The sequence below is a fragment of the Glycine max genome, chromosome 15 (assembly GCF_000004515.6).
Source record: "Glycine max cultivar Williams 82 chromosome 15, Glycine_max_v4.0, whole genome shotgun sequence".
Classification (NCBI taxonomy): domain Eukaryota; kingdom Viridiplantae; phylum Streptophyta; class Magnoliopsida; order Fabales; family Fabaceae; genus Glycine; species Glycine max.
Genome location: NC_038251.2, coordinates 4,272,453 through 4,287,117, shown reverse-complemented (window position 1 = coordinate 4,287,117; position 14,665 = coordinate 4,272,453). Strand labels below are relative to the sequence as shown.

At 32.7% G+C, this 14,665-nt stretch overlaps 2 protein-coding genes across 2 annotated transcripts; one reads left to right on the top strand and one right to left on the bottom strand.

Annotated features, from left to right (window-relative positions):
* Positions 1-229: 229 nt before the first annotated feature.
* LOC100789764 (phospho-2-dehydro-3-deoxyheptonate aldolase 2, chloroplastic) lies at positions 230-4,492 on the top strand. Its single transcript, XM_003545637.5, has 5 exons — positions 230-881; positions 1,512-1,789; positions 2,369-2,645; positions 2,924-3,169; positions 3,943-4,492. Exons 1-5 carry the CDS (start codon positions 453-455, stop codon positions 4,198-4,200), a joined length of 1,488 nt encoding a protein of 495 aa, XP_003545685.1. The 5' UTR covers positions 230-452; the 3' UTR covers positions 4,201-4,492.
* Positions 4,493-5,122: 630 nt separating this feature from the next.
* Positions 5,123-6,326, bottom strand: LOC100788174 (protein EXORDIUM-like 2). Its single transcript, XM_003545636.5, has one exon. The coding sequence runs from the start codon at positions 6,138-6,140 to the stop codon at positions 5,247-5,249; it is 894 nt and encodes a 297-aa protein (XP_003545684.1). The 5' UTR covers positions 6,141-6,326; the 3' UTR covers positions 5,123-5,246.
* Positions 6,327-14,665: the final 8,339 nt, after the last annotated feature.

The following is a 14,665-nucleotide window of genomic DNA, read 5'->3' as shown; positions in this document are numbered from 1 at the left end:
ATTTTTTTATTTTATCATGAATAAATATATACACTTAATTTTAATATACATTTCATCAAATAATAATCATCTTCGATGTATATTAAAATAGTTATTATAAAATTTAATAATAATATTTATTTATAATTAAATAATAATAATGTGGTGTTATTCTAATTACATTCTAGTTACTAATATCAAAACTTAACTTTTTAATCCATATATAAGAAAGATTTTTTTTATTTTTTTTAAATGAATCAAAATCAGACAAGTGTTGGTACAAAAGAGTAAATCCCACAGGATGCATATCGCATCATTCCGTGACAGATTCTGTGTACGATACTGTCATAGAGCTAAAAAGCAAAATATATGAATTTTTTTTTCTCCTTTTCTGGAGAATATATATAGGAGCACAATACAATCTGAGTCAGAATCAGATAAGTGTTGGTTTGTTTTTTTGTTGAGAAGAGAGAATGGCTGTGGCGTCGTCATCATCCCTTATCACGTTGAAGGTGAAACCTTGCATTTTCGGGTCTCCTCGGAGATCCGCGGTGGTTCGGAATTGTGCGAAGTCAACGGCGGGGACAATATCGACGAGTTGGAGCCTGGACAGCTGGAGGGCGAAGAAGGCGCTTCAGCTTCCGGAGTACCCAGATGCGAATGAATTGGACCTAGTCCTCCAAACCCTCTCTTCTTTTCCCCCAATCGTCTTCGCCGGCGAGGCGAGGAATCTGGAGGAGAAGCTCGCTCAGGCTGCCATGGGGAACGCTTTTCTCCTTCAGGGCGGTGATTGCGCCGAGAGCTTCAAGGAATTCACTGCCAACAACATCCGTGACACCTTCCGTGTCATCCTTCAAATGGGTGTGGTCCTCATGTTCGGTGGCCAAATGCCCGTTATCAAGGTCAATCTTTTCAATTATTTCATTCGGTCATCTAAAAATTTTTTTTTTATTTATTTATTGTTAATTCTCTGTCTGATAGATTTGTATTTTGAGTGATATTTGGGTACGTGTAGGAGTGAACCTTCCTTTAGGAAAAAAATGAGTGTTAGAGATGTCATGTTAACTAGTGATATGAGATGAATTGTAAGATGGTATCAAAGCCTATCATAATGATAGTTGTTGGGCTCATTGTGCTATCCACCATCAGTAAATGTCTAGTCTTGCAAACTTTATGCTCAAGATGTTCTGACCCTGCATGAGGGGTGATATGACCAAAATAGAGAATAGAAGTTGGTGGCAATCCTCACTCTATGAACTAATTTTTAGAGTTGAGTTAAGCCCAAACTCAAATTCTAAGAGAGTATTGTGTTGTGGTGGGGTTAATCAAATTCTTGCTCAGTTATTTGAAGCTTTGGCTTTTGCCTTGTGAGATTATTGACTTGGAGGAAGAGGAGGGTGTCTTGTATTGTGATTTGTGGTTGATCAAATTCTTCCATTGAGTAATGATTAGATAGTCTCACATATTACTGGTTTTAAAATTTTATGATGGATGAGGATGACATTCTTCAATTGTTGGATATGGTGATTCAGGTGGGGAGAATGGCAGGTCAATTTGCAAAGCCGAGATCCGATTCATTTGAGGAGAAGAATGGAGTGACGCTCCCGAGTTACAGGGGTGATAATGTGAATGGCGATGCATTTGACGCGGCATCTAGAATCCCCGATCCACAGAGGATGATAAGAGCCTACTGCCAATCTGTGTCTACTCTGAACCTTTTGCGGGCATTTGCCACGGGAGGTTATGCTGCCATGCAAAGGGTTAATCAATGGAATCTTGATTTCATGGAGCATAGTGAACAGGGAGACAGGCATAATTTTTAGCCATTTCTAAATCTATTTCTGGATTTTGACTCGTCAGTGTTTATTAATTCTTATTCTTGTATATTTGAAATGTTTTGGATGGATGGTGTTTGAAAATTGAACTGACTCTTTCCATATTGCTCAAAAGATAGTAGAAGACTAAGGGGGAATGGAAATTGGGAATGATATTAGATATTTTCCCTTATTTTAGATATTAGGAAGAAAATCAGAAAAAGAGTGGAAAAATTGGAAATGAACGAACTCAATGCAGTGATGACATTATAATGGGAGGTATTCTCACTGGCTCTTGTCTTGTACTCTTTCAAAGTAGTGAGATTGAGAGAAAATCTGGACGGGATTTTATTTACAGTATTATGTATTACCTTTTTTCCCTTTCACACAATGTTAAAATTACAATTGCTCCAATCTTTTTGTAGTGATCCTTTCCAACTAGGTTGAACTAATCCATATATGCTTTATCTTTTGTGCTTTCTGCAAATATTGCAACACTGTTTGTTCTTGGAATTGCTGTATTAGGAATTCCTCAACTTTTATAACATCAGTTCTTTTTTGGTAATGGCCAACAGGTACCGTGAATTAGCCCATAGAGTGGATGAGGCTCTTGGCTTCATGAATGTTGCTGGGCTCACAGCCGACCATCCCATCATGAGTACAACAGACTTTTGGACCTCCCATGAGTGTTTGCTTCTCCCTTATGAGCAAGCACTTACTAGGGAGGATTCTACTACTGGGCTTCATTATGATTGCTCAGCTCACATGCTATGGGTTGGGGAACGTACCCGCCAACTTGATGGTGCTCATGTTGAATTCTTGAGAGGAGTTGCTAATCCACTTGGCATCAAGGTGCATATAAAATGCTCTTTGCCCATGGTCTTTCATAATTCATATGCATTATTTTGTTTATTTATTTATTTTGTATACAATATACAATTATTTTTCCTTCCATTGTCAAAATTACATCTGCATAAGCTTGGCTTGATTAGTAGTTATAATTATATTTTGATATGCTGCGTAAGTACCTAATCTGCAATCCCATCTGAAGGGCCTAGGTGCTTTTGGCAATAGTTAATGCACCGCTGACAAAAAAGAATGGTGTTACTGAAATGCTACTTGGTTTTCAGGTGAGTGATAAGATGGTTCCCGATGAACTTGTTAAGCTGATAGATATTCTGAACCCTAAAAACAAGCCTGGAAGAATTACAGTCATTGTTAGAATGGGAGCTGAGAATATGCGAGTGAAGCTTCCACATCTTATCAGGGCAGTTCGCAGAGCAGGTCAAATTGTCACTTGGGTTAGTGACCCCATGCATGGGAACACCATTAAAGCTCCATCTGGACTTAAAACCCGCTCTTTTGATGCAATAAGGGTAATTTTCACTTATACTTGGTTCCTATTTTATATTCAATATTTAGGCTATACACAAGTGGCATATAAAATCTGGTCTTTACTAAGTCGTTTTTCTATCCTACTGAAGTGTTTGATTTGAAAGTTCATGTTCCTGCTACAACTTTCCTAAAGCATGCAATTTAACTCGTAAATCTTCAACACTCTAGAGAAACATTGGAATCTTTTCTGTGGGTGGGTATTGTTGTGATGTTTCTGTTGTCTCACACTTTCACTAAGCACTTATTCTGCAGAACACCTAGTACTGAAATAATTCTTTTATTTGGTGTTTGGCAACTGCTTTCACATGAATTTCCAAGAAAATTTTCCTAACCCTGAAATTCCGTCAAATCTAGCACCAGTGTTCACGGATATGAATAATACAAAATCTGTGATGTTGTTGGTGACTTGGTGTAATGTGGATAAAGGTGATGGTAGAAATTGTTGATCACCTCTGTCCTTCTATTCTTCTAATGCAGTTTTAGCCTGGAGTGTATGGATCTTGCACATAATAGTTAATTGTTTGCTAGTAATTTACTCGAGAACATGTAAGAAAATAGTGCCATATCCAAATGCAAAGGAGCTAAGCTTTTAGTGAAGGAATTACTTTCATATGTTTATGTTTTTATGATGTTTGTGCTTTATTGTTTTCATTCAAGATCTAGCTCTATTGCAGTTTCAATGGTTGGTTTTTGTAGTATAATTCAAGGTTTATTGTTACTGATGATAAATTCATGTGTTCCTTGATGTTGATAGGCTGAGCTGAGGGCATTCTTTGATGTGCATGATCAAGAAGGAAGCTACCCAGGAGGGGTTCATTTAGAGATGACAGGGCAGAACGTGACAGAATGTGTTGGAGGCTCAAGGACTATTACTTATGATGACTTGAGCTCACGCTACCACACACATTGTGATCCAAGGCTTAATGCTTCTCAATCTCTCGAGCTTGCATTTAATATTGCGGACAGGTTGCGCAAGAGAAGGCTCAATTCAACTCGATCACTTGGAATTTAGACAAGAGGGGGTCTGTCTTCCTTTGTACCTGGATCACAATACTGGTCAAACATGTGTTGAGTTTTCTTGAGCACAGTGAACAAATACTCTACTGGGAGCCACTCTACCGAGTTTCATAAGAACTTAAAATAGTCGGCACAATTAATAGTTGTGCTGTATGAGTGTTACAAGACAGTTCAAAACACTGCAGGTGTATGTACTTGCAAGTTTGCACTTTTAAGTTTGGAGATAGTACGTGTGTAGTATTTATGCTCGACTCGAGTAAATGAGTAATAAATAAAGTTTCAAGGTACAACTTACATCATAATGCAACCGAGTGAAATTTATTATATACGAGATGGTTTTACGTAACTCCTTTTGTTTTTTTATTGAATGATGATGTGAAAAAAGATTGGCATTGAATTAAAGTTAAATTATTTCTCCAATAATAACTTTAAAAGCGAAGCTTGCACAACTTAAACAAAATTGACCAAGGGCAATAGGTGGTGATTTTGGCTATAATTTTAAAACAACAATCCAACTTCTACCCTGAATGTTAGATATTTACGCAGAGGCAATGAGTATCTTGGACAATTATCCGAGAATATGATAGAAAAATCCTAAAAATACCTGATATATAGAGAACACCTAGTTGAGATAATAAAATTTTGTACGTAATAAAATTCAAACTCCCTATGTTGTACTGCTAAATATTTACTCCCTCTGTTCTATATCAATGAAGTAATGACTATTTGTATTATATAGTAACACATTCTCATACCTATGTAATGAAGTTCAACTTTCACTTGCTTGTATTTCTGTGTGCTACATACTTTGTCGAATATTGGGTTTACAAGTTGCTTTTTTATTCCTGCTAATAAATGTAAAGCGAACAGTTTTACCTTTCTGAAATTCAGAAAAGTAAAGTAAGAAGATTTAAAAATGAAAATAAGAATATTCTATTCCATTGTTTATTTATATCAATATTTAAAACATTGACCACGTAGAAAATGAATTTACACGTCACGCACAACAAACAAGAGCTTTGATTCATTGAGCCAAGTCGTTTACACCTGCGTCTTGCATGCGGAGGTCTGCGGGTCCCACATGGCCGGCAAGAGGTACTTCCTCCCGTTGCCGCCGTACGCATTGTAGCTGGCCCCCGTCGTCTTGTCCAGCAGAACCCGACCCGGATAACCCGGATACGCCCCGCTCCCGAAAATCCCCGTGCAGGCCGAAACGGCCTCCAACGGCGCCGTGGGAGGACCCTGATAGAACCCCTCGTTGAACGGGTTCGTCACGGTTCCCGCCAAAAGCGTGGCTATGTTTATAACCATCCCGTCAACCCCAACGTCGGCGTTAGGAGCAACTAACGGCGGCGTCTGTGGGCCGTAAGCGGGCTGGTGGAAGGGCCACGCGCATTGCCCAGGGCACTGGGCCTCGGAGTTCCCAACCCACATGTACGGTATACGGGCCTTCCCGTTAATGGATCCGTGGGTCCCACAGCGGCTCCTGCAGAAGCCGTCGACGCCGACGTCGTTTGATGTGAGAACGACGTTGATGGCGTTGAGGTCGTTGAAGCGTGAGGAGAGATAGAGTAGCTGTGTTCCGTTGAGGTACTTTCCGAGGGAATAAGTTTGTTGCAGGATTTGCTTCCCTACGACCAGCGTAGTGGATCCCCCATTGTACTTCTCCGTCGTCTTCCACCACCATGCCACCGAGGGAAGTGGGGCCCCCGGGGAGGAGCTTAACGACTTTATGAAGTCAACGATTGTGGAGCGTTGGATTGGGGTGAAGCTGCCGTACCATAACAGGTTAACGGTGATCCTCCCCTTGAGGAGCGCGCCTTTGTGGTACTGGAGCACCAAGTTCTGCTCGTCCTGCTCCCCCACGGTGGGGTTCAGCAGCAGCAGAACACAGCAGCATACCAATGCAAGATAGTAGCAATTAGAAGAAACCATTGTGACTGTGAGAGTGTGTTTCTTGTGGGTGGATGAAGTGAGGCTATTTATAATGATAAATCCTGCAGCGTGTCAACATCATAGGAGTCCACGTGGGAGATTCTGATTCGCTGTCAGTGTTGACACTCGTCAGGCATCGCATGCACCATTTTTTTTTTCACAATGCTATTGGATTTGATTAATAACACGCACAATTTTTATTCACTTCACAACCCCCCATAAAAAGTGTTTCTGTGGATAATTCAGTGGGTCCCATGCATGGTCAAATCTACACGCAATTCTTACCTTCCCAATCCTATCATACCAGCTAGTACTTCCTCAATACAACCAAAAAAATGTTTTCCTATTTTTATTTAATAATATAATTCTTAAAATATTTTTCATTTAATTCTAATTTTATATTTAAGAATTTTATTTTATTCATTATATTAAGTATCATAAATAATATTTAAAAAATGATTTCATTTTTTATTTAAAATAAATAAAATTTTAAATATTTTCAATTAACATTCTTAATTTATATGAAAGTAATTATTTTTACAAGAGGGAGTACATGATATTTATCATTGGAATGGGCCACAGGATGATGACGTCACTTGCATGCTTCTTTTAATTTAATATGATGGTGCTAGTGGTAGAGTAGAGAGTAGAGTGAGAAGTCAGAATAATAAAGTAAATTAAACGTAGCATGCAGCTAGTGCCTGGGTTTCTGAGGCTACTCTGTGACTCCGTGAGCTTAGGTGGGTGGGTCAGGAAGGAACCAGGTTACTTAACTTTATCCTAAATACGTCAGCCTATTAATATTTTACTGCTAAATTAATTAAGACAACTTACTAAACAAACATAAAATGTGGCAAACTCCAAACCATGTTCGGCATGTCAATTGCCTTGTCCACGGGTTCTTCCACTGTGCAGATTCCGAATTCAATTTTTATCTTATGCACTCCATCAGAGATTAACTTATTTTGGTTTTGCTGTCTTTTCTTTTCTTCGTTTTCACCTTCTTTTTTTTCCTGTGTCCACTGTCCAATTCCAATATTTTGAATTTCTTGAATAACATATTGGGACAGTGCCGACTCTATGAATTGCCTACTCAAATCACATTATTTTGATGGAGCTACCCGTGAATGTGTTTTGGTGGTGGCTACAATTTGAAAAGAATAAACCGAAATTCCATTGCTTGCATGCATGCATGCATGAGGATTGACCTACCCGTGAATGTGTTTTATGGTGACTTCGATGTACATAAAAATATAAGATTGATCAACTCATTAAAAAAAATCATGAATTCAAATTTTCTTAATTAATATTTTTAACAAAACTAACACATTTTAGAATAAAAGAAAAACATGTAATTAATATATACATATTGATTTAAACATATAAATAAATTTAAATGTCATATTCAAATGAAACCGTGTAAGCTAAAAAATAGAACACAAGTATACATTTCACCATTGCATATTAAACACGAAGTAACGCAAGCACGAATCCAAAAGGTAGTTTTATTTTTCCAGACCCTTACACACTCTAGATAGATGATGATGTATTTTTCTGTCTTGATGGTATAAAACTGACAGCACTTTATCCTATTTATAAAGTCTGTTTATCACAAAGTTCGACCAATTAAACGTGACAAAGATAAAGGTTGAACATAAAAAAAAAATGGACCAGATTCAAAAAATAAATTCTCAAAAAACTGTAAAAAAAAATAATGGAAGAAAAACATGGATCCATCCGAAATTCCATCAAAACATGCACCTTCATGGAACAGCTTAAGCTGGTCACACCAATATTTGATTAACATATACTACTAAGTGATCATTAACTTCACTTAATTTATCTGCTTTATTTCCGGGCATATTTATATATAATCACCCGTCTCCATGACGAAGTTGCTGACGCACTTCCAATTGACATTGTAAGTTTGATTCTTTACGTTCATGAAGAATACACATACTGCTTTGTGGGCCTTCGGTGATGAATTGATTTACTTTCCAGAAGTATTGAGTACTATAAGCGATATTCTGTACATAATTATACTTTGCTTGCCGCAATAAAAAAGGCTAGAGGTTACATAATCGTATTATTATTAGTTAATATCAGTGAAATGAAGATATATAGTTTCAGATTCTTTAGAAATAGATTAAGAAATAAGACTAATTTAAAGTTAACACCATGAAAGCTCGATCGGATACATTTATGCACTTCTCTCTCATAAGGTTCAAAGTCACATAATTGATAGGAAAAAGAAGAAGAAGAAGAAGAATCCGTTTGACCCGCTATCCCGAAATAGCCACTTTTTTTTATTTGGTTTTAGCCCAAATAACAAACGATAAATAAGAATGGAATGTAATGTAAAATTGTTCAATTGAAGTTTTGTCTCCATTCCATCCTAGATTTAATTGTGTGGATGACCCAAACTCAAAACAATCGATCCGTTGATCTAGATTCCCTCCCTAGGATGTTTCTTCAACATAAGTCGTTTCCTTTTCCCCGCATTTGAACAGTATTTTTAAGAGCTACTGAATCGTAATATAGCTTATTTATTACTATTATAAGATTCTTTTCGGTAGTTTAATTAGTTCTCTTAACCAAAACACCCTTCTCTATTAAAACTTTGGGGTATGTAGATGGATTCTAGGTACCCCTTGTACCTTCTATTAATGTATATATTTTTCCGATTTTTAAAAAAAATCCTTCTATATTAAAAAAGAAAAAAAAATCAAACAAAGCAGCCTAATTAATATCTTTACTCAAATTTAAACCCGAAAGACCAACCTTTTAAGCTAAAAAGCACATGTGAGAAATATGAAGAAAAGAAAAAGAGTAAAAAAAATGTTAATAATTTACAAAAGAAAAGAAAATTCTATTTCTATTTTTTAATTTTTTTAGTAAATTTTATTATTTATAAACGTTTTCAAATACAATAATTTAATATATTATTGAAATTTTTCTTACTTTTAATTATTAAATATTTTATTTCAAATACATTAAAAAAAAAACAGGGTCAGAATTCGGGTTTTGCACACCCGAATTCCTAACCTGTTAAAATAAAAATAAAAGGAGGGGGTGTGTATTCGGATTTGCTATTACCGAATTCACACCTTAAACAAGAAAGGTTGCTAGTTGGGTAAATAAAGGGGAAAGGTGGCTAGTTGAGTAATTTTTTATTTTTTTTGTCTAAATGGGTAAACAAATTCATCCTTTAATCCTTTTACTGTTCAGATTTACCCAATAGGAGTGTATAAAGTCAAAGCTAGCTAGACCGATATATGTCCGACCATTTATGATCATTGTCTTCATCTGATTCAATCCTCTTTATACAATTGACGACACACAACACGAGTCTCACATAATAACACTGTGTCTACGTTGATAATGCATTGAAGAATCACGGTAAACGAATTCGAAATCATATATATATATATAAATGTATATATATATATATATATATATATATATATATATATATATATAAATGTGGGTCTAAAATACCTTAAACAAATCAATATATGATTATTTTCTTTAGTTGTTTGAAAATTTATGTAATAAAGAGGTGTGTTTTCTTCCAACACAATGTTCAACCAAATAAAAATGCATTTAGGCCTAAGAGACAATGATATTTCATATTTTTTTGGAGTTTTATTATTTTTACGACATTTTTTTGTAATAATTTTCATAACAATGAACAAGAATAGGAAAAAAAAAAAAAGAGAGAAGAGATAAAAGGATTGTGAAAAGTGTATTGAAAAATTATATGGAAAAGTAATACTATAGGACTGATTATTTTGGATTATGCACTTTTGTGGGTAAAACTCACGCAAGGAAAATTAGGTGTCAAAGCTTTCAATAAATGTTTGAAAAAATGAAAGGCCATAATATTACATCAAGATTAAACAAAGCGATATTTTCAAATTTGATTTTTATGGATTAGCTTGAAGGCATTGGTTAAAGAGATGGAGTGAAACGACAAAGTAAAGCTCATTAATGCAGTGGAGAATGAGGCATCTACAGCTGTCTTAGAATTTGGTGCATTTTGGTGTACATTTTTCTTCCCTTTCGGTGGTTATAGATTCACATTTGACCCGTGTTATAAATGCAACTTGGGTCTTTGGGACAGTGGCATTGCCACTTCTTTGGAAAAAAGAAGGTGCAACCAAAATGTTTGGACGACAACTACCTAAATCAGTTCAATGTGTTGCTTTCTTCATTTGTCCCCTATTCAAAGTTGCACAAAGTTGTTTGGATGGTAGCAGTAGAAGGAGGCCAAAACAGCTTGCAAGATGGGGGGAAAACAAAAAGTGGTCTTCATTATTTTGAAGACTTGTTCTCCGTTAATTACTAGCTATATTTGCTTGGTCTCACTGTTTTCTTTTTTTGCCTTCCTTTTTCTTTCTCCCATAGAATAACCCATTAATCCCTTATTAATAAAATAAAACAATCAAGACATTGCCATTATATACTAATTTTATGAAGTTTTTTATACAAACTAGTAGACTTTATCAAACATTCTAGCTAACCTTAATTAATTCCTCCATAAACTTTATATCACCAATTTGAGTTAAATTCAAATGACAGATTTATTGTTCCCTATAATTTCTTCATTCACTTCTACGGTTTGATAAACTACAATTCAGTTGTTGGAGAATTAATTTCAGCTGCAATTAGCTGGAGTGGATTCATTTAGTTTAGTGTTTAGTTGAAGAAAAATGGGAAGGGGAACTACTATTGTTGTCTTACATTTGTTTGTGAAGTTTTAATGTGCTTTTGGCTTTTGTTTAAGAAAATAATTATAATAATAACGTGTTTCTGACTTTAAGCACACCTCTGGATATACCACTATGTTAATTATATTGTCAATCTAACAAAACAAATAAAATATATCAAGTTGTATTAGGCAACTTTTGTCAAAATTTATTTTTTAGGGTAATAACTATCATCACAATATGAAATTCTTTTTCTCTCACTTTTTAAAAAAATTAAAAGCAATTTTTCTTCAATATTTGTCGGTTGCTATTTATTTGGTGTCACTATTATTTTAAAAAAATAATTTGGTTACTAATATAATTTATTCTAATTTAGTAGATTTTTAAATATAAGTAATGAATTTTTTTTCTATAAAAATATAATTAAGTAGAAAAAAATGTATTTTAAAAAAAGTATGATTTTCTTAACGTATAAAACTGATAATCAATATTTGGAAATTTAGGTCTTAAAAAATAAGATTAGTTTTATTTTGTAAATATATTTTAACTATAGGTAGTTCTTTCTATTATATGTGTTGAATGGGAAGAAAATATAATGGAGATAAACTATGATAATTAGGGGAAAATAGATAACGTTTAAACCCTTTTGTTGTAATATTAAATTAGAAGTAACAAAAATGAAAAACAATTGGCGGATTTCATTAACTTTAATGCAAAGGCAAACATGTTAAATAGCGAAGATTGTATTAAGTATAAGTATAGTTTATCACTACATAAAAAAAGGTATAATTTATCACTGAATACACACATGAATCAGCTGGTGTGAAGCTGTTTTCTCACTAGAGATTTCATATTCAAATAGTGAATGTGATCTATAAAAAAGAGTATAACTATACTCTACTTTTCCCTTAACTTAATTTTGCTTAAATTTAGGTGAATATTGTTGCAGGCTTGCAGTTACACCGAAAGAATTTATTTAATTTCTATTGGATTTAATTCTTTTGAAATATAAAATGCACTTTAAATGATAAAAGATTAACTATTAAAATAAGAAGTGGTTGGTTCGAATATTAATGAATTTAATCTTTGAGTGTTTGAGGATGAAAAAAAAGGATTAATCCTTATAAATTTAACCGTTGATTATTAATTGATCAACCATAATTATTGTTATTATTTGTAAGCTACATTAATTTCTTACTTAAAAGGAGAGAAATTCATTCCTAAAATTATTTCTCCAACATTTTATTTCCTAAAGCAAATGCTATTACGTTCTCTCTCTCTCATCATTCTATTTAAATAGAGCAATAAGCTTAATTATAATGTCTCTATTTATTCAAGAACGAAGATTATGAAGCATGAACCGAACATACATGTTCTGGATAAGAGATATGAAAGGTACTTCATATTCGATTACCTAATTAAATAATTACATCATAATAAATTTCTCTTGGACCCTCACCTTTTTAGGATAATAAAATTTAGGAGTGACATCAAGTCACATATATATGTTACGATTATTTCTCAACTAATATTCCAATGCATTATTAATTGTGGCTTAAGATTCTCGAACAATGATGTATACATTTGCACATTAAAACCTTTCCTTTTTTTATAAACTTTAGGATAGATAGTTCGTCCTAGTGCATGTATTAGGAGAAAGTCAGCATGTAATACCGAAATTCTGTAAACTATAATGTATATTTTCTATCCATGTCTTTCTCAATGAATGTATAGACGTTAAACATATATATCGTATTCAATGGATATGGATCCTCAAGGATTCAAAAATAAACCGTACCCGATGTAATTTTTATCATTCCATGGTTCTGATTAATAACACATAGTTATTTGTAACTTTTTTTATAATACAAATTTATTGTCTTACCGTCCAGATCTCGCACTGTTTAAAAAATAATTTTAAAATTACTATTACAATTTTGGCGGTATTAATCTATGTATCTATTATATTAAAAATGTAAAATTTGATGAAAAAAAAATATTAAAATAACATTATTTTATATATGATCATATAATTATGAAGTTATTTAATAATATTGTTCTTTTAAAATATATTATTTTTACATAAATTTATGTGATTTGACAGTTGATGAAAAATACATCAAAGAGACTAAACCTATTCTAATAAATAGACAAAAATACCCATGTTATATGACCATTGTTTAATAAATTGTGTTTACTATTCATTTCGAGCATTGCTTCTGATGAAGGACATGCAATCTTTACAATAATGATTTAAATTTACAATATAAAATATAAAAGTGGAAATTAGTACAATATTTTTTTTAAAATATGATTGTGATCAAGTATTCATCGATATTTTTCACTGAAAATTTTGATAGATGATCTTTAGTAATTTTGTAATTACTTATTTCGTTTTTATAATTTCATCATTTGTATATTTTAATCTTTATAGTTTCAAAGTGATTTTTGTAATTTTTATAATTTACATTTTAATTCTCTTTTAGTCTCTGTAGTTTGAAAGTGATCTTTTTAGTTCCTATACTTTATTTCAATTTTTTTTAGTCCTTACCATCAAAATATGAGTAATATTATTAATTACAATTAACTACAAAAATATTAATAAGTAATTCGTAACCAAATTATCGTAATATAATTTGTAGTAAAAAAATAATTGATAATTTATAACTAATTTGTAGCTAATTATTTGTATATATATTTTTTTGTAGTAAAGACTGAAATTTAATTAAAATACAAATTATATGGACTAAAAAGATCACTTTCAAACTATAGGGACTAAAAGAAAATTAAAATACAAATTATAATGATTAAAAAATCACTTTTAAACTATAAAGACTAAAAGAAAATTAAAATGTAAATTATAAGGACTAAAAGATCACTTTCAGACTATAGGGATAAAAAGATACAAATCATAAAACTATAGAGATCAAATGAGTAATTTAATCATTTTTCTCTCATGATCACTTTTTTTCTATATCCATGAGGAACATCATGGTCTTCATGTTTACAAACTCGAGACCAAGGGATTGTGTACCTCTCTAGTTGAATGTCAATTGTTCTCACTACTTCAAGTCTTGAGCGTTCTCACTACCTCAAACTCTATGTGTTACATACTCGAGGTTAAGGGATTATGTATCATCCTGGTTCTTATTGGATCAACTGACTTTAAGTCCATTAATTTGAATATCAAATGTTTCAGCCTAAATACGACATTACTATATAATTTATACTATATCCAAAAAGTAGGACATATTACACTTTCACACTTAAATACTTTTAGGTTAGTTGTTTTTTCTCTAAGGCACGATTAGTAACAAAAACATATACTAACAATTTTTTTATGATATGCTTTACATGTTTTATTTATATTTGAGAAAAATCTAAAATAAAAAAATGAACTAAAGAGATATATTACTAATAATGACGAATATTTGCTTTTATTAGATGAAATAAATTAAAAAAACTAACACTTTTAAAATAAGGATAACATTATAAAAATACGAGCATGTCGTTGATCCAAGTAAAATTAGGTTCAATTTTCTAACTTTTATGGAATACATCCTGCATGCCGCGGTGACCATGATCCAAAAATTATAAAAAAATAAATTATTTAAAAAAAGAAATCATAATTTGTTAGTATGAGTTGTAAAAAATTTAAATAGATTGAATAAAATTATAATACTCTTAAAGTCCACATTTTTTTTAAAAAATATTTTCAATTAAATAAAGTACATCAAAATTCAAAACTTAAATTGAAATTAAAATTAAGTAATAATGTTTGAAATAGAAAACATTATGAATAGAAAATACTCAGTA